Source organism: Carex rostrata, chromosome 4 (genome assembly GCF_964058835.1).
Source record: "Carex rostrata chromosome 4, lpCarRost1.2, whole genome shotgun sequence".
Lineage (NCBI taxonomy): Eukaryota > Viridiplantae > Streptophyta > Magnoliopsida > Poales > Cyperaceae > Carex > Carex rostrata.
This window is the reverse complement of record NC_135921.1, coordinates 12547835-12567234: the sequence shown is the minus strand read 5'-3', so window position 1 is coordinate 12567234 and position 19400 is coordinate 12547835. Positions and strand designations below refer to the sequence as shown.

General features: G+C 34.5%; 2 protein-coding genes and 1 long non-coding RNA gene across 6 annotated transcripts; 1 reads left to right on the top strand and 2 right to left on the bottom strand.

Moving 5' to 3' along the window:
- Window positions 1–813: 813 nt before the first annotated feature.
- On the bottom strand, window positions 814–10451 carry LOC144553429 (lysine-ketoglutarate reductase/saccharopine dehydrogenase bifunctional enzyme). Of its 4 annotated transcripts, none has more exons than XM_078301585.1 (26): window positions 10254–10451; window positions 9450–9518; window positions 8926–9186; window positions 8598–8684; window positions 8173–8302; window positions 7878–8051; window positions 7384–7463; window positions 7119–7229; window positions 6878–6953; window positions 6521–6692; window positions 6324–6420; window positions 5591–5754; window positions 5062–5116; window positions 4821–4961; window positions 3954–4262; window positions 3599–3679; window positions 3368–3433; window positions 3153–3270; window positions 2862–2991; window positions 2678–2757; window positions 2440–2598; window positions 1682–1907; window positions 1466–1574; window positions 1216–1377; window positions 1027–1096; window positions 814–927 (listed from the first exon to the last, which is right to left on the bottom strand). In XM_078301585.1, the coding sequence occupies exons 2-26, from the start codon at window positions 9468–9470 to the stop codon at window positions 869–871; spliced, it is 3138 nt and encodes a 1045-aa protein (XP_078157711.1). In that variant the 5' UTR covers window positions 9471–9518; window positions 10254–10451; the 3' UTR covers window positions 814–868. The 4 variants fall into 4 exon arrangements, with proteins under 4 accessions (XP_078157711.1, XP_078157713.1, XP_078157712.1 ...); XM_078301587.1 differs by having other exon boundaries at window positions 9450–9515; window positions 10250–10447; XM_078301586.1 differs by having other exon boundaries at window positions 9450–9515; window positions 10254–10428.
- LOC144553430 (uncharacterized) lies at window positions 10107–10291 on the top strand. Its single transcript, XR_013511370.1, has 2 exons — window positions 10107–10179; window positions 10213–10291. It is a non-coding gene; the product is annotated as an uncharacterized LOC144553430 (long non-coding RNA).
- Window positions 10452–13259: 2808 nt separating the features above from the next.
- LOC144553423 (ubiquitin-conjugating enzyme E2 34-like) lies at window positions 13260–19191 on the bottom strand. The gene is made up of 10 exons (XM_078301576.1): window positions 19007–19191; window positions 18544–18687; window positions 16702–16756; window positions 16125–16163; window positions 15820–15883; window positions 15666–15727; window positions 15533–15572; window positions 15415–15442; window positions 14901–14992; window positions 13260–13844 (listed from the first exon to the last, which is right to left on the bottom strand). The coding sequence occupies exons 2-10, from the start codon at window positions 18598–18600 to the stop codon at window positions 13538–13540; spliced, it is 744 nt and encodes a 247-aa protein (XP_078157702.1). The 5' UTR covers window positions 18601–18687; window positions 19007–19191; the 3' UTR covers window positions 13260–13537.
- Window positions 19192–19400: the final 209 nt, after the last annotated feature.

Below are 19400 nucleotides of genomic sequence, written 5' to 3'. Positions count from 1 at the left end.
AAAATTGAAGAGACTCTGAAATTTAGCAATATATTTATCTGTTTCCTTATTTTTTTTGTTTTCATATTTCTCGACTCCACCTTCCATTTTTGTATTTATTTGTTTCTTTACTTCTTCGTTTCTATACAAATCACAATAAAAATATTTTTTTTTATTTCCTTATTTTTCTTTCCTTGTTTCTATGCATATTGTTGTGAGCAATTTAGAATACATTTTCAATATATATCAATCTGTGTGTGTATATATATTCTAAATTGGAAACAAAGAAGAAGAAAAATATAAATTGAAAATAAAGAATAATATAAATTGGAACATGTGTGTGAATATATATTTCTCTTATAATATGTGTGTGTGTGTGTGTGTGTGTGTGTGTGTGTATATATCCTATATATATACACGATAACACTTTTTATTTATGTTTTTGATATCATATTATATGTCGATATTCAATTGTTGTACGATATTTGATATTAGAATCAAATCGAGCTATTATTTGATATCATTGGTACTTACAAATAAAGAATCATCATATCATCAAATTATTATGAGAGATCACGATTAAAGTTAATTAAAAATACATAATCATATAAATTTTCTATTAACATGTATCTTAATTTTTGAATAATTATTACTTTTGTTGATATATTTTTTTTCTTATAATATGTCCCCGTTGCAATGCACAGGTATGATACTAATAAAATCCTATGCATTTAAATGTCTTCTAAAAATGGCAGTACTATACTTCACAAGCCTTAAAATTATATGGGCTTTATTGCATTCCACTAACTAGTCTTATTGCATTGCAACATTTTGCTAATTATATTTATTAACATATGTTAATACAGAAGATAAGTTCTTAATTACAATTTCATGAGCTCTCTACTTCCTCCAGTAGCTTTATACCAGTTGTCTCCAACATCTTCAAAGCTGCCAAAATTACACATACCACGGATAAGAAAAAAAAACATGTTATAGACACTCTACGTCTGATAAAGAATTTTCCATTTTTTTTAGGGATGAAAGTACCTGGTATGTAGACTTCTGAGTCAAGAGGTCGAACAACACCTCTCTTTTGCACTCTGTTATGGAGTAATAGCTGCAAAAAGAAACCAAGAAAAGACACTAAGCTGCATTTACTTGGCAGACAGATCCACTACCGGCTACCGACAATTACCAATTACCAGGTATAACAATATAAATTTAACTACAACTTACCAGTGCTCCAATTGCAGCTGGAACCCCTACAGTGAGTGCCATTGCAGTAGTGGATTTTCCATTTTCGATCTTTCCAAACTCTAAAAGTGTTGCTCGGTGCTTCTCTGTTTGCTGACTGTCCGGAAACTCCACCTCCACTTCATGATGCAACAAAACCATATCCTGTTATAAATGCAATTCATTCCTTTTAATAATGTTTGAAAATATAAAAACTTCTTGTACTTGTGTTCCTTAATTATATATATTTGACCTGCTCGTCGTTTTTGTAGGTTAATCTCTCTTCCATTCTAGCACATATAATCTCAAATGCACTTGAACATGACTCCGGAATGACCATATCCTCATGGAGTCCCAAAAACCTACAAAATTCACATATTAAGTACATCAAATCTGCATGCCATAGTGTCAATTAAAAAAATGGACTGCGTATTGCATATAAGATATTTAAATGGGTCTATATTCTTACTTAATAGCTTTGATTGTCTTGGAGGCTGTTGTTTTGTCTTTGCAATGCCCTAGCTGAACCAATCTTTGAATAAATTCTTCCTCTTTTGCACTTGATGACATGTTTAAACCGAGAAGGTGATTAAGAAAGGACCGGAGAGTTGGCCGAGGTGCCACCTTGATAAATGGATGGGGCTCCATTTCAAAGAATCCGATTTTGCCGAGAGTAGCCATTATCTCACTGAAGCCTGAACAAATGAAACCAAAAGTTAATAATTATAATAAGAGAGAATTGTTGGTATACTCATTGAAATATTCTAAATTTCCTATTCACCATCATAACAGTTAAATTTATTATTTTTCCCATTTTAAATTAGGATAATTGTTGTCATACTCATAATAAAAACTTCTAAATAACCAATTTTCCCATCAAAACTTGAAAAATTGTTTATTTCCCCACTAAAAGAAAAAGTAACATTTCTCATTTTCCCTGCCTTTAATATAATTTTAAACTTTTATTTAAGCTTGTTATTAATATTTTATTTTAAGATGAAAGAACTAATTTATCCTTCTCTTCAAATGAACAAATATTCTATTGAATTCTAATCAATCAAATATTGAATGCTAATGTGAAAGTTTAACTACTGGATTTGTATTAAGTAAAAAAATTGTGTTATTCTAATTAATCAAATAAAAATTAAAAAAAAAAGGAATTGAGAAAGTTAAGCAGAACGTCAAGTATCATAAAGTCTTGTGACAAATAGATGAAATTAACATAACCTTCATAACGAAGTGTAGCTCTGTATATAGTAGATGCCTCTTTTGAGATACCGTAAAGATCTCCATAAATCAATGAATTTCTATTTGGTAGGTGCTCTAGAGCAAAAGCTGGGAGGTCTGACAAGCGGAAGCTCTTTGCCGAGTCATACAATTCTTTACCTGCACCAAAATTGTAATTAAAAACATGAATGGAAAGTTCAATAGTGATCCAAGAAAAATTAAAAATAAGAGAACAGACCATCGACATTTACAGTCTCTCCAAGAAGCTTGTATATTGCTGAATTTCTCCCTGCTCGGATAGCACCGGCTGGATTCCAACTAAAATCAAATAAAAAAAGTGCATCTGAATAATAAAAACAATCTGACATGGTGTTTTCACAACAAAAAAAAGAAATACAAATTTTCAAATAAGTCCTTGTTACCTGAATTTGTACGCAAGAGGATTGTTCGCTGCAGCAGGAGAAGGAAGCCCGCCACAATAAGAAGTGAAACCTTTGACCTTTCCTCCTCTTTTATGGGCTTCGTCAATCATTTTCATTGCCATCATGTGATCTACATCATATTATCATGCACGATGTCAATTATAAAATGATGCGGGATATATTACAAACCGAATTTTCCTGTTCTTGATTTAAAATTTGTTTTCCTCCTTCATAAGTTGTTGTTTCATTAATTCTTTATATTTAAAATGACAAAAAAAAAAAAAACAGTACCAATGCCAGGATCAAGGCCCATTTCACAAAGAATCGCCACTCCAGCATCTTTAGCAACACTATCTAGTTTTGACATTGAATCATCCACATAGCTTGCTGTCACCATGTGCTTCTTGTGCTGTCGGTACATCAAAAAGTTATACCCCACTAATAATTTCCTTAGAAATAGTGCATAGATGAGATCGTAAAAGACAAAATAAAGGATACAAATGTACCTCAATGCAAACATTGGCAATAGAAGAATGAAAGCTAGCAGGCAACAAACTAACCACAACCTCAACCTACAATGGAAAAGTGAGAAAGCAGTTTATTTCTAATACATAAATTCATATATTCTAGGCTTTAGGTTTGCACCATATAAATCATGTACCAAGTCTGATACTATGAGTGACAGCACTGTACTTGAAATGCAAGATTGAAAACAAAAACAGATATTATATATCTACCTGTGACACATAAAAAGAGACTCTTTCCAAATCTTTGACATCAAGCTGAACAGCTGTTGCGTTGGTAATACCTTCCACAGTCTGCACACAAAATAGTACTCATAAAGAACGAAATCAAATATTTCACCCGCCGATTTTTACCACCATTAAGTATATCATTGGTAGAGTACAATTTTACCAATACCTGTCCAAAATGGACAGTACATGTGCTTAGAGAGATTTTTCAACAGGAAAAAGAGACATTTTTATTTAAAAGATTAGGTGTAAACTTAACTACAAAAAGATTTTTCAACAGGAAAAAGAGACATTTTTATTTAAAAGATTAGGCGTAAACTTAAATACAAAAAATTAGCACCTCATCTGCATCCTCTTGAAAAAGAGATGCAACAATAACATGAACCCCCTCAGAACTATATCCGTTATGATCTTTTTCAATGGATGCCAAAAACGCAGCTGCTGGGCGGCAAACCCTTCCGGCACCGAGAATTAAGACTGCCGGTCTCTTTTCGGGCACACAATTATCTGTTTCATTTGCATTGACTTTTCCTATTTTCAGAGATAAGTCACTTTCTTTAGAGACAATTCCATGTTTTTCACTGGAGTTTGCAAGGGTGGTTAATGAATCGAGTATATTATCCATCATACTGGTGTCATCAGCTCCTACCTGAAAAATTGTTCAATACAAAAGTTTTAATAAATCATCTCAAGGTTCATATAATCAACCTGATAATTTCATAATTGTTATTACATAACACGGCCCTGTTCATTTCATTTATTCAGACTCCAATATAGTAAAAAAGAATAAAAATAAAGGTTAAACTGAACAGGTAAAATTAAAAAAAATTGAAACTAGAGGTGACAATCGGGTCTTGTCGGGTTTGGGTCTAATTGGGTTGAATCAAATTGACTACAAACCATTGTTGGATCTTGGATTGCCTTGGGTGCGGGTCGGGGCAGATCGGGCAAGTTCTTCTAGTCTAACAGGTTTTGCCACTATAGAGATAGTAATTGTATGGGTCGGGTCAGGTTCGGGTCAGTTTGGCTCTGGATAATTGTCAGGTTTCAGCTTGTCTGGGATCGAATTGGGTCAAGTTCCGGGTCATATCTGCTCGGATCGGGTCAGATCATATCCAAGTCGAGCTGCACAATTTCCTCAGATCGGGTCAAATAGTGTCACCTCTAGTTGAAACTGAAATTCAACATCACCATCTTATAAACTCACTTCGAGTTCTGAGTAGGAAAAGTCATCGGTGCTTTGGCCCACATCACACTTTACAAGGTGGAAAGATCCACCAGCCGCTTCAATTATATCCAAGGCCTTGTTAATTTGGAATTTATCAAACAAATGCCCGCTCAAAGACACCTGCACCAGTAAATCCATACATGTTCATACAAAAAATTTCTTACTACAAAAGAAAAAAGAAAACAAAGGCAGCACTACAAAAGAGAAGAAGGCATCTGACCAGAGTAGTGTATTTCTTCCAAGATGGACCATTCAAAGGAGCTGCTGATGTTTCTCTGCAATGTGGGTAAGTTAATGAGTAGCAATTGGATTATATTTCAATATATATTACAGAATGAACGAAAATTCTTTTTTCTCAATTTAATTTAAAATAGAGATAGGTTTTGATTGTCTAGCAAGTAGCAATCATTAATTCTAGTTGTGCTGGTAGTTCAATAAGTCCCAAGAGGTACTTGGAAGGGAAATTGTTATTTGCTAGGTTAGTAGAAAATGAAAAATAATATCTTTTTCCTATCTTTTAAAGTTTCTTTTATACTAAACACAGATATATTTCCCCCCAACACAGATATTTTTGCACTTATGTTGATTAATAAATTCATCAGATTTTTTGCAATTTTTAGGAAAATCACCTGGGACCACCTGGAACCATCACATGAACCTATCCACAGTGGTACAGTATCAAAAAGAACAAAATCAAAGAACTGACAAATAGTATATAGAATTAATTAAAGGAGATACTTTATACTTACATAAAAGATTTACGCATCCTGCGTATATAGTCATACAAAGGAGTGAGTGCTCCTTTGTGAGCGATACATGCCTTTCTTAGATGGGAAGGGAGCTCATCAATTTCCTTTGCTGAAGCTAAGCTAGTGACAAACTGAGACAATATATCTCCAAAGTGTTGCGAAGCCTGTATAACATTTGTTCAAAACTCGGACAAAAATATACTGTTGTATTTGAAAAGGATGTTTTGGTTGAGAGGGATAGAATAAGAGTCGTGTATCCTATGTAATAGCCAATTGGGACAAGCAATAGCAAAGGACAAAGGGGACCATCCTGTGGTAAAACTAAAAACAACTATTGCACAAGGTAATATTTTCATGGACTTATCTTGGTTGAGGTAATATTTTTATGGAACTTGGTTGGTTCTCTTTGAATAAAGTTTTTCTGAAGTCAGTTTTAAAATAAAGTTGATATATAGTTAAAACAGGAGACCCCACCATCCCACCCACCCACCCCTGCACCTGCTCTGATTTTGGTATCTTTGCATATAGGCTAAAATCCTAAATTATATATTCCAATTATATATTGGTTTCAATAGAATTTATCTTTAATAAAACGAGAAGGGGAGTAATTCTCAAATAAAATATTTAAAATTATTTAAAAGTGATTAGAGAAAATTATAATAATAGCATAATGGACAATTATTACTGATTACCAAAAATAATGGAAAACAAGGACTGATGAGAATTTTCTCACCTCCCGAGAGAACTCCGTTGGAAGTATATCTACAGCTAAGCAGACGACACCGTTGCTTGTCATGTCATCATGGTACGAATCAGTGTAAGGGTCGTACCTGATTAGGAACGAACAACCACATGGTTAGATGTACAATGCTGAGATGATTTCTACAATGAAATCAACAAACTAAAATTTTAATCAAGTGAACATTATACCTGAAGAAAGGGCTCTCTATGGATGTGGATTTGTTCACAAATTCTATAGAGCCTCCTATATCACATGTTATATCACAAACTCCCAACAATGGACATCCTCCTTTTATCAGATCTTGTAATTGTTTAGTGCTCAGCAAACGAGAAAATCTCTTCTCCCAGTACATACAATTTACTGCAAATGTCAAATGTAACCTTATATTGTTATACATTAGAGAAGTACAAATGTACTACCAGAGTTGATTAATCATGTACAGGCATAGAACTAACATGCATGTCCAAATGTCTATGTAGTATGCATGTGTCCCAATAATTACTAATAATATTGAGAAATTGAGCAACAATAGAGGTAGTTAATACCAATTACAGATGCGTATGGAGCTATTCTTTCATGGAAAACAGGATTGTAATGCTCTGGATGAGTATAGTAGTCCACCTACATTGTTCAAGTGCAAACAAATGTGTTACCACAAATAAGAATAATGCAAAAGAACAAACATACCCATATAGGCTTACAACTAATAAAAAAATTTCAAAATGAAATAATAAGAAGGATAAATTAAAAAAAAAAAAAATTGGGAAATAGTATAGACTGAATTGCCTTGCTAAAAGATTTTGTTGGATCCTTTGGAGAAACCATATCTTGAGAAGTCACCACACAACCAAACACCTGGAAGACCCTCTTTGTTGATTTTAATTTCTTCTCTGTTCCCTGGAAACATTTAGAAAATCCACGTAATTTTGTAATTTTGTTCATACAACTGTGAAATATTTTCAGAGATACAGTAATTGACTACGTAATTTTGCATCCATACACCCGGACATGAATCTCGGAAAAAGACAGATTTTAAGGAAACTCAATATACCATGTAAAGCTCTGGAAGTTGGTCAGAACTGACAAATGTATGTGGCAAAAGCTTGAATATCTCTTGTGCTCCTTGAGATACTGCACATTAAGCAAAAATTATAAATAATCAGAAGTATAGCAAATTATAAAAAAAAAATATTGCACCTAAAATTTAATATATTCCCCTTTTAACCTTAACCTTCTAGATTTCCCATTTTGGTCCCTGACACTGGTTTTTGTTCAAAATGTCAATAACTTCTTAGTCAATACTAATGTGGAAAGTTCATTTGGATGACATATCAGGGCAAATAAAACATGACTCAGTCCATGCCAAAGAGGTGCTGTAATTTTTTTTCATTTAGACAAGGACCAAAGCATGCAAATTGAATTTATTTGTCAAATGAAACTTCAAAATTTTAAGGACCAAACTGTTAGCTTGGTGTGATTTGTATGTGAACACACCAGTGAAATTTTATGGACCAAAGCGTGTAAAAGGTTGTGGTGGACACGCACCATTTCCATCACCAGTGAAAACAAAGACAATAGGAGAAATTCCTGATGGAAGTCCCAATGTTGCGATTTCTTCTCCAACAGCAATTACTGCAGACTTTGCGGCAGCAAGAGAGGGGTACATGTGTGATGCTCCCAGAGAGAGAAATGGTGTAGAATATCCTAGATTCAAATATCCTTCATTTGAAAAAAAGAAACAGTGGTTAATAATGAAAGATTCTACAAAAATACAATCTACGAGATGTACTTGTGTGGATCAAACTGGTGTAACATTACAGCAAGGTTTACATAATCTTACTCTGGCCTAGACCATGCAGGAAGTCTATCAAACCAGCTCTGCCGGCAAATTTTCCAAATGCAAGTAATCTTTTGCCGACATCACCAACAATTAGCTCATAATCATACAAGGAAGATCTCTCGTCAAGTATCTAAAATCGATTGTAATAGTCAGCTAGTTAGTTAGTTAGTTAGTTAGCAAATTTATTAATAAATCCAAACTAAAAGATTGGGTAATTAGAGGCGAAACTAGAAAATTGAGATTGGGAAGACTGAATAAGTTATTGTAGCATAATTTTATTTTATAAGTTGGCTAAAAGGGGTACAAAGACTTATAAAAGTTATAAATATAAATGACAAAACTACTAATTTTTAATTTATCAGGGTGGCTTAACCACCCCAATTAACATGCAGATCTGCCCCTGTGGTTAATGTTTCATCATTTACCTTATCTAAGAGAGGCATATTTTCTTGCTGTGCCTTGTGGGTATGCGAAAAGAAGGCATATGCTCTATCCGATAGTATCATCTCCATCTGGGTTAAATAGACAACATCAATATCGGAAAATAAATATATAGTTAACATAAAAAATTTGGGTAACTTGCTAAAAAATATTTTTTTTGTTTCATTACATCTCATTTTGTTCGACAAAAGATGAAACTTAAATTTAATCATGGAAAGATGGAAGTGTGAGAACCATTTAAGATGACGAAAAATTAACTAGCAAATGACAGCTTTTTCCTAAAACATTTTAGCAAACAGAAATAGCATAAACCTTCGGTTGCTTAATTCCAATAATTAGACCACACTCCGAAAGATCATCTGAGATCTCACATCCTACATCCTCATATTGTGCATCATGGTGTATCCTCTTGGTGCTCGGTTGCACAATGATACGTGAAATTCCATTTTTACCCTTCCCACCTAGTAGAAGACGGCCGCAGTGTGAAGGAGTCAGCGGCGTCCTTCTCTCCCATATGTTAATGGACTCCGCCAGAATTCCAACAATTCCATTTCCCAGCAAACTGGGATTTTCCTGTAATTAGATATATATACAACAAATTCTTGAAACAAATTTACTAAAATATTTTACTGCTTTCTAACGAAGACTTCATGTTATGGAGTCTCATTTGTGTCCCAATTCTGGTAAAATCAAAAGAAAATAAATGAACCAGCGTAAACGGTACCAGTAAGTCTAAAACCAGAAGACTATACTGGTATTATTTCAATAATTTACTGGTACAGTACTGAAGTTGCTATCTGTAATGAAAAGAGTATCAGGCTTATTACTAAAAGTACCTCTCTACTCATGGATCCCATCAAGAGTGGATCAATGTCAGTTGCGTAAGCCAATTAAAAACCTCCCTACTTGCATTAAAAGAGAAACAGAGATATCATAATTGTGCATATTATACAAATAGACGATGAAACAATCATGTAATTTTCATATATAAGCAATAGAAATTCCGAAAAAGGACATTAATTATTGTTCATGTACATGACGTACTTATAATTGAGCAATGCAATCAGAGAAGAATGAGACAAAACAATTATTCACTCAAAGTCTTCGGGCACTATTATTATATTATTACCATCCCTCCAATGTAAAAAGAGAGATAGACTATGAAACAATCATGTAATTTTCATATATAAGCGATAGAAATTCCGAAAAAGGACATTAAATATTGTTCATGTACATGAAGAATGAGACAAAACAATTATTCACTCAAAGTCTTCGGTCACTATTATTATATTATTACCGTTCCTCCATTGTAAAAAGAGAGAGAGACCAATGAAGTTCAAGGATACCACCTAACCAATTTCTAATTCACATTGAGAAAAAAAGACCCTTGCCAACTACTCTGCATCATTTGGTCATTTGGTTATGAACAATTAAGCGACACATGCAACAATAAAAGAGTCCTTTTAATAGAAAATACATACTGCATTATTCAAAATTTGCACCAAAGATAGAGCCACATTCCCGATGAAAAATCACATTCACAATATAAAATTAGAAAACAGAATAGTATATAAACTATAGATGGAACAATTGAAGAAGAAATATCAACTAAATTTGGAAGAAAAGGAGGAGCGACTCACGAAAAGATCCTTAGCAGCAGTAGTTTGATCGAGAAGAAGAAGAAAACTCGAAAATGCAATGTGTTGACATATATTGAGGAAGAGAACTGCTAATGGAGGAGAGAGTATCGAACGGACGCTTTGTGCCACGTGTAGAGTAGAGATTGCATTTGTAGTGTGGAAGCGTAATTTTGATATTTAGTCTTTTTATAGTTAGTTGCTTAGATCGATAAAGAGATAAGTATTAAGTATGACACGAGTAATGGCATTTCCTAAAAACTGGACTATCATTTGAACGGGTCCTGATCACCCAAAGTAACCCAATTTCTGAGTTTAGATACGGACCGTCCGATTCGAATCCAGGCCAATCCGGCCCTTGGTGGAGCGCATGGGGCCCTTTTAATCTGATGGTCCGATTTGAATCTGACGGTCTAGATTTAAACTCAAAAATTGAGTTACTTTAGGTGATCCGAACTCCAGTTCGAACGACGCCAACAACCTGTACAGTATACATCTAAAATGTTTAATGACGTGGCAGTACGAAAAGTTAACGTACGAGATCACGCGATCTCATAAGTACTATTCTCTCCAGTCTTAACAAACGGGAGAGAGCGCTTATCCACTGACACGCAGGATCTATTGACTATTATTCTCTCCAGTCTCAATAAACGGGAGAAATGTATTATCGATCCACTGACATTAAAGACAAAATTTTGTTACGTAAGCAACTTGCGTGTCTGGGGAAAAGTCTATCAGAGGGACGGCCGAACGGGTATGACCGAAATCGGACGATTAAGCACGCCTTCTAATGATCAAGCAGATCGACTCATGTAATGCAAAAAAATATAGCCTGGATCAGTATCACACACTTGATTCATGGATCTTATGTGACACAGTCATAACACGGCCAATGATTTTATTCTTTTTCAAAAGGTAGATGAGATTGGAGAACCTTGTACAAATTTGGATGCATATCAGGATTAGAGATCAAATAGGTTCTAGAATATTAAATTATAAGAATTTAATCTTTATTCAAAATAAATTTGTAAATTAGATCTAAGATAAAGTTTACCACTAGATGCAAAGAGAAGCAATACTACGAAAAACCGTCTCATGTTTAATGATTATTTGTGTGTGTGTCTCTTCGCCTCACTCAGAGAACATATTAAATTTTTTATGCAAATTATACAAAATATGCATGAAAAATGGTACAACGGACTGGACACTATGCGCTAGCCAGCCCTTTTCAAAATAATTCTATATTAATCTAGCTAATGTAGATAATGTATAACAAATACACTTATCTGACTCCATACTTTTCCTTTCATTTTTTTCTCAAATTGTACTCCGCATCTTTCTAAACATAAAAATCAATAACTATGTGATTGACCCCTAGTTCAAAATCTTACACAACATGGTTCTTAGCAAAACTCACAGAAGATCTGAAATCCTATGATAAGCAAAGAAATCGAACATTCTTTTTTTCAGAAAATAAGAAATGAACTTTAAAAAAGGGAAATGAGAGAGGAGGCCCACGAATATCCCTCGAATAGGAAAACTGATAAGAACAGTAGGAATTCTTGTCCCGTAGTGGGAATTGCGTGTAGAATTAATCGAACCAGTTTATGGCCAGCTTAGCTGTCCATTTGAGTCGCCATCCGTTCGTTCACTTTTTTTTCCTTTTCGAAAGGGGAGCAGTTCATTGCTTTCAGAGAGCGGTCCCTAGCCATTAACCAAACGATTTTCCCGTGCAACCTCTAAACGCTTTATCTTTAGCGATGTGGGTGGCGCCGGTTTCCGTTTGCCTTTACTTGTTCGGCCAGTTCACTCCAAGCGCGTGACAGTTACTGGAAGTTAGTTTACAGATCCCAAGTTCTTCCCAGTCTCGTGTTCAGTGCTAGTGTGGAAAAAATGGCACGGCAGAACCAGTTCCGTCACGGAACGGCGCGGCACGCGAGTTGATTACGTGATGTGATTATATTTAGAAAATTTGGTACAGCATAGCACATCACGTAAAAGATCTAGTCACGCGAGTCATGTATAATTAAGATTGTTTAATCTTTATCAAATAATTAATTTTAAATAAACTAACTTAAATTATAATTAAATGATCACGTAAGTTACGTTTAATTATGGCACGTTTGGACACAACGCGACTCCCATAACGTAATCATTCGCGTGTCGTAACCATCCATTAATATTTTAATCAAATCACGTCACAACACTTATTTTTCACTCTATTCAGATTCAATGCAAGACGGAATGATTCGATAAAGCAACTCCTCTTCTTTTTCTCTCTTAATTAAACTGTTATCCGTACTAGTGTATCAGTCACGCAACGTGACTCGTATAGTCGTATATAATGTGTCAATGTGATTGCATATGACATGTCTCTATATGATCTAAAAAGACATATTATGTTACATCATAGCGTGTACAAATTAAATTAGTAACGTCACATCACATATTGCATGATTAATTTTTCAAAATTATTTCTTTATTGTAATTTATTTTGTATTTTTGTTAATTTTTATAAATTAATTTAAAATTTAAAAAATAAACATAATCAATCACATCACGTGTGTCAAGTAATGTAACTATTCGCATAATGTAATTATGCTTTATTATTTTAGTCGTTATGACAACACATGATGTAATAATTCAAGTGACGCAAAAATAACTTTTGATCATATGCCAACCAAAACGTAACCAAATCATCACATTGTTCCTTCACTAATCCGTACTGACCAATAAAGCAACAAAACTAGCTAGAGTTTTTCCATTTTGCGATCTGTTCTTTTGTGCTAGAGAAAACCAGTAAGAAGAAAGAGCAAATTAGAGACGAATCTGACATTTCAATGATTTCATTATCATCCATTAGAAATTGTTGTCAGGATGTGCCAAACAAACGCCTATGTAACACAGCAAAAATCAAACACTCGTTGAACAGTATTTTTTTTAAAGTCAAATTCGTGTCCCCCCTTGTGATGCAGGTTTCAAGTAAAAAAAATCAGGGGCACTGCAACAAAAGAGGATCAAGTAGACACAAATAACTATTACCGATGTTTCATCCAATCAAGACTCCAATAATGGAACTTCGATCAAGAGATTCATACGATCTACAGACAGCTAATAGTAACATATAGACTCCAGTTAAAACTGCAGCACAACTGCAAGTCAGAAAGCCTTCACAGTTCACCCAGTCAACCAAACAAAACAAAAATGGAGATTTAAGTAGCATCAAGCCACTCCATTCTCTAACCCAAACTGTACAAAACTTAAAATATATTTTTTTAACTTTTGCCTCAGAGTTGGAGAAGAGGCAAAGCCATGACCATACCAAAGACTGATACAAGAAGAAATACTAGCCAGAAGGGCACTTGCTTTTTGGCTTTGCCTTTTAGAGCAACTGCGTCATTGACTAGTTGTCGGGCTTCTTGTTGCATAACGGCCACAGTTCCAGCTGGAATTGCAGGAGCGGGAATTGCGTGGGTCTCGATTGAACGCCTCACCAGCAGCTCTGATTTTTGTGTGGTTATATGAGGGGCCTGTTTCTGGTTATATTTCTCCACATATTCTGGGAAGAGTTTCCTGAAGTTGGGGCAGTTATTGCTGAAAAAAGAAAACAAAAAACAGAAAATGTTGTATTGTTACTGTTCATTACTTAAAATTAAAGAAGTGAGGCTATGGTACTATGCTAGCGCATATTGGTCCGTACTATGAATCAATATCTCTATGTTCAAAGTCCAAACAGTCGAGATCCGAACCATTCAACATGATCTCCAAACCAAAATCTGTCTGTAGATGAAATTTTACATTTTTTAGAATTTTTTTAATATTTTTTAAGATGGATACAAAATCACTTGATCTAAAAATTCTAGACCATTGAAAAGTAGTGATTTTCTACCTATCTAAAAACAGTGATAAAATTCTAAAAAATGTAAAATTTAACTTCAAAAACATTTTCATATGGAGATTATGCTGAACGGTTCAGATCAATGTTTGGACTTTGAAAACAAAGATATTGATCCATAGTATGGACCAATATGCATTATGCATAGTACCATAGCCTCACTCTTAAAAGAGATATATCTTACGGACTTTATAGTTGGTTGTGAGAAGATGTGTATGTTTGGATGCACCCCAGTAGCACAAACCAAGGAATAGTACACTATTCTGAGTTAGGTGCAATCCAAGCAACTTTTTTGCTATCCAGAATTGTCTGGGTTAGCCACTATTCTGCTAATCCAACCAAACCATGGAATAGGAAGATTACCACTCTTTAAATTAGTGTTACTCCAAATCACAGAATCCGAACAACCTCTCTACTATTTCAAATAGTATAACAATAGCACTCTTCTCACACAATTAAGGTTGGAATATTTCTTATGCTATTCTTACACAAAAACCCGAAGAGCACTATTCTTGAACAATTCCTTGCGTTTGGATGAATCATGGGGTTAACAAGGTTAGCAGCTAACCCACAAATTCGGAATAGCTGCTAACCCAACTGTTCATTGGAATAGCGGAATAGACGCTAACGCAAGAGATTCCGAACATAGGGAGTTGTGTCCAAACACGGAATAGAGTTCGGAATAGCTCGCCAATCTGGGTTAGCACTATTCCTCACCCATCCAAACGTGATTATCTGAATAAAGAATAAGGTACCTCTCACAATTGTAAGCAAGGGAAGCTTTTGCTAACTTGCGTTTCTCTTCATCAGTAGTCCTAATACTGCCAGTTGTCATGCCATCATCCATCTACATCCATGCATAGTAAAAAAGATCACATTGAAGGAAATCTTGTTTATTCAAACACTTGAAAGCCTTTTAGTAAACATGCTAAAAAATTAACATCTTTGTTCATAGATAGCAAAGCATTGATGAACGATCGCGCCATAGAACTTTCATATTAAATAGGATTTTTATTATTCTTATTCTTATTATTATTATTATTATTATTATTATTATTATAAATTTAACTCAGCAATCAGCAAAGAATAAAAAAAATACAGGAAAGACGCACATGGACTAATTCATGTCTGATAATACTGTAATATGTTGTACCGTGCCAGTCAGAGGCCATACCAACACATGCAGCTCAGTGTGCTAAGTCCTTCAGAAATTCTAAAAACTTAATCTGCTTGACAATTGAACTTAATAAAAAAAGCAAGTTAATTTACCATGAAGGAGAGAAGCCCGGTAAGAATGCTGCATCAAAGAAAAATAAGGAGAATATTACAAACATGCCAGGTTATTTATGAATGATCAAATATAAAGATCTATTCGAGTTCAGCTTACCTAGACACAGACCACATAGGATTCCAGGACTCAGGATGAACTGCATAACATTAGTAAAAGAAGAACATTAGGAAATTTTTTAATAGAAAGTTATCTAAAGACAAAATGGAAAAGGAAATATTCGTAAGCTTACAGTCACTCATTGATAAACAGATCCTCTTGTGAGGCGCAAATCTCCCATTTGGTGTTACCATACTGGAAAAGAAAAAGAAAAAAAAAATATTATTACAAAATATGGGGGATTAAATTTTCTTCCATTATGAAAAGGACTTGCCCACTAAAGTTACCTGATGCTCGGAGGTTTGAAAGGATAATCAGACGGGAATTTGAGTTTTCCATAGTAAATTCCACCTTCAGAATCAAACAGTTCAACGATAAATGAGTATATAGTTCCATAGCTTGTGAATAAATGAAAATCAGTCAATAGTTCAAAAAAAAAAACCACATGCATGCGGTTTAGCAAAACTTTAAAGTAGAAAAACAAAATGGCAGTCTAACAGCACAGTACTACTAATACTTGGGTTGGCATATGTCATCGTAAAACCCTATATGCAAACACACACAAAAATACAGGATCAACCGGAAATATTACCAGCAAAAGGAGTCCCTTCACTTCCTTCTAGTACAAAATCTGGCAAACAAATGAGGATACAAACAGGTTAGTAAAATTTAAAATCATAATAATTAAAAAAAGTTTATATCACAAAACAATAGACATCTTAAATTGCCACCCTTCTCAATTTCATGTAGTGTATTTTTACTCAGGGGCAGAACTAGAAAATTAAGATTGGAGGGGCTGAATAACATAATATAGTGTAATTTAGTTTTACAAGGGTGGCTGAAAGGTATAAATTCTTATAAAAATTACAAATATAAAGGACAAATCTGCAAATTTTTAATTTATAGGGCGGCTTAGCCACACCTAAGCCATGCATAGATCCGCCTCTGCTTTTACTGTTTGTTAATTCAGGTCTAGTTGTGGTTACGGGTAAATTATGGTCACATGAGAGGGCCGGCCCAAACTTTAACAAAATAAAGATGTCCAAAACAGTACACCAAATTTTGAAAAAAATATATGGTTGATTAATGTAAACAGAATATCCTGATATTACACTTATAGAAACAAGCACACATAAGAAAATATGAGAGAAAAGTGAAATGGCACTCACGCCACTCCAGTATATCGCTAGGAGACGGCCGAGCAATAATCTGTGGAGGTGGTTCCTGTGCAGAAATTTATCCAAAAAGAGTCAGTAGATATAATCAGTCCAATGCAGTGGAAATTTTACCCTTTCAAGGTCATAGCTATTTGGTTATTTTTATCGTTGGGTGAATTTGCAGTATATCTTTGTTTTATTAATTTTGAACAAGAACTTTTCTCAGGGTTCCCTAGTTATTATACACCTAAGATTTCCAATTTGGTCCTATAAATTAATATCACCAATACAGAATTAGATGAAAATCTACGTTAGCCTCATGTCATGATGATATTCTTAATAAGATGTATGGTGAATATTATGGTGATAAAAAACATGGACGTCAGTATTAGTATCAATCTAACTAATACGTGATACAGATAATGAGGTTAATAATGCACTGATGATAGTCATATTTTGCAGATATGTAGTAGTAAAATCGAGAGTTGATAAATGTTTAGATATGGTTAGCTATTATCCTACTTGGGAGGGCACTGATGCTATGAGTAGGTAGTGAGGGCAACTTTTGTAAGTTAACGGTTGTTTCTGATCAATGAAACGGGCTTAATGCCTTTTACGAAAAAAAAGAAGATAATGAGGTTAATATAGGGTGAAAACGGAGCGGATAGTGGTAAAACCATATCCATTTTTTCATTTTCCGGATATGGATATCAGACAGATACGGATACGGGTCCGGATCAGATTGGATATTTATTAAAATAATATTAAAAAATATTAAAGTTCGTAATATTAATCTAATTATAATGGTGAATAACATAAATTTTTCATAATATATATTAAAATATATGGTATATATCTACTATTCAGATACAGATAATTGAAATGTAAAATCATATCAGTATCCTTATCCACGCAAATATTCGGATATCGGATACCACATCTAAGTTTTCGAATACAGATCGAATACGGATCACCCCTAGGTTAACAACATTAGTATTCACGACACCTTTATTACTAGTGTCACTTCCCCACTATTTTTGCAATGCTAAATGGAAGCTGTATGGATGTAGATATTATATTTTTAATGGGTGCTAACGGTAGAGCCAATTTGGTAAGAATTAGAAAAAAGGGCCAAAATGACGCTTTTGAAACATTAAGGACCAAACTGGAAAGCCAGTGATACTTTAAGGACCATTGTGTAATTTACTCTTCATTTTATTTGCAATTAAAACCAATCTTGAGATATCTTATTACTACACCCGCATTGGATTAGGCAAATTTTAGCCATGGCTTGAATGAAAATGTTTCTGTTGGTTCAGGCTAAACTAAAACCAAACTTCTATAGAAGTTCCTGTGCACGTGACGAGGCCATTATATATAAACAAGAACATCAAGTAAGAAAACCTATAGACCCATAAAGTACCCAAAAAATATTGTTTGTTTAGATATTCACTGACTAAAATGCATATCCCCATGCAAATGATAACAAATAAACATTGTATTGTGCCAAGCTATAAACACAGAAATTTGGATTATTGCAATTACTTATCTTCTTCATATGTCAATCAAGCTAAACAATAGACCTATGTGTACAATTGGGACAGAGATTACCAGTTAAGAACTGCACTTTGTTTCTCCTGTGGATATGGTTTGGTTTGTGTTTAGTAATTTACGGTCTAACAGAAGCCCCAATTAGAATATTTCACTATGTGATCACCAGTAACCACAACACTGACTCTAGCTTTGTTTATAATAATTACCAGAGACAACGGTATGAATTATATTTCCATCAAATTTAACTAACCATGTTTTTATAAACAAAATTCAGAATCGGAATCAGAATCAGAAAAGTACCTTGCAAATGGCGTGATATTCCTTTTGAAGGCGCTTCACACAACCCCTCTCTGCCATTAACAAATAAGACCTTGGTAATTTAAAGACGCCACAATAATATTCAAAACCCCCAATCTGTTACTCTTAGCTCCACCCAAGTTCAACCTGCGCCAAAAGTTGTTCAACAAGAATTTAGTCGACAAACTTTAAAATAGGCAAGTTTCAATGCAGGTCCGGGAGGTGAATCGTGTACCAAAGACCCTGAGCAGCGGGCCCCGAACAAAGAGTAGGCCCCGATGCGCAGTGACTTGCAACCATCCAATTATTCATTCAAACTGAGAAGAACAAGCGAGTACGGTGAGAGGAAGCTGGACCCAACAAAGAAGCTTTATTGGATCGGAGAAATCAAATCTCGTAGAGGCGAATTTATTATCAGGTGATAATATTAAAAAGATGCAAATTCGAGAGAAGGAGAGAGAAAGACCTGAAGAACTGATGCGGCGGAAATGGCGGCCGGAGTAGTACGAGGACCGAGATTCGAGATCGGCAACCAAGAAGAGGGGAGGAAAGAGACGGGGAGAGAGAGAGAGAGAGAGAGAGAGAGAGAGAAGGAGAGAGAGGTGGCTATTAATTGATTGATTTTTTTAGTAGTTTAGTTTCCTTTTTCTGTTGTCGAGAGAAGAACGGGAGAATCGGAGAGAAAAGAATTTGCGAAGATACCATGGTACTCTTTTGTGTAGTGGTATGTGTTGTTAACTTATATGACCTTAAAAGTAAAAGGATAACCTATTATACGACTCGGCACACCAATTATAACTAGAGTGTGAGAACTAGGGTATGAAGAACCTCTTTAGCTAGACGCGGTTTAAGGGCAATTC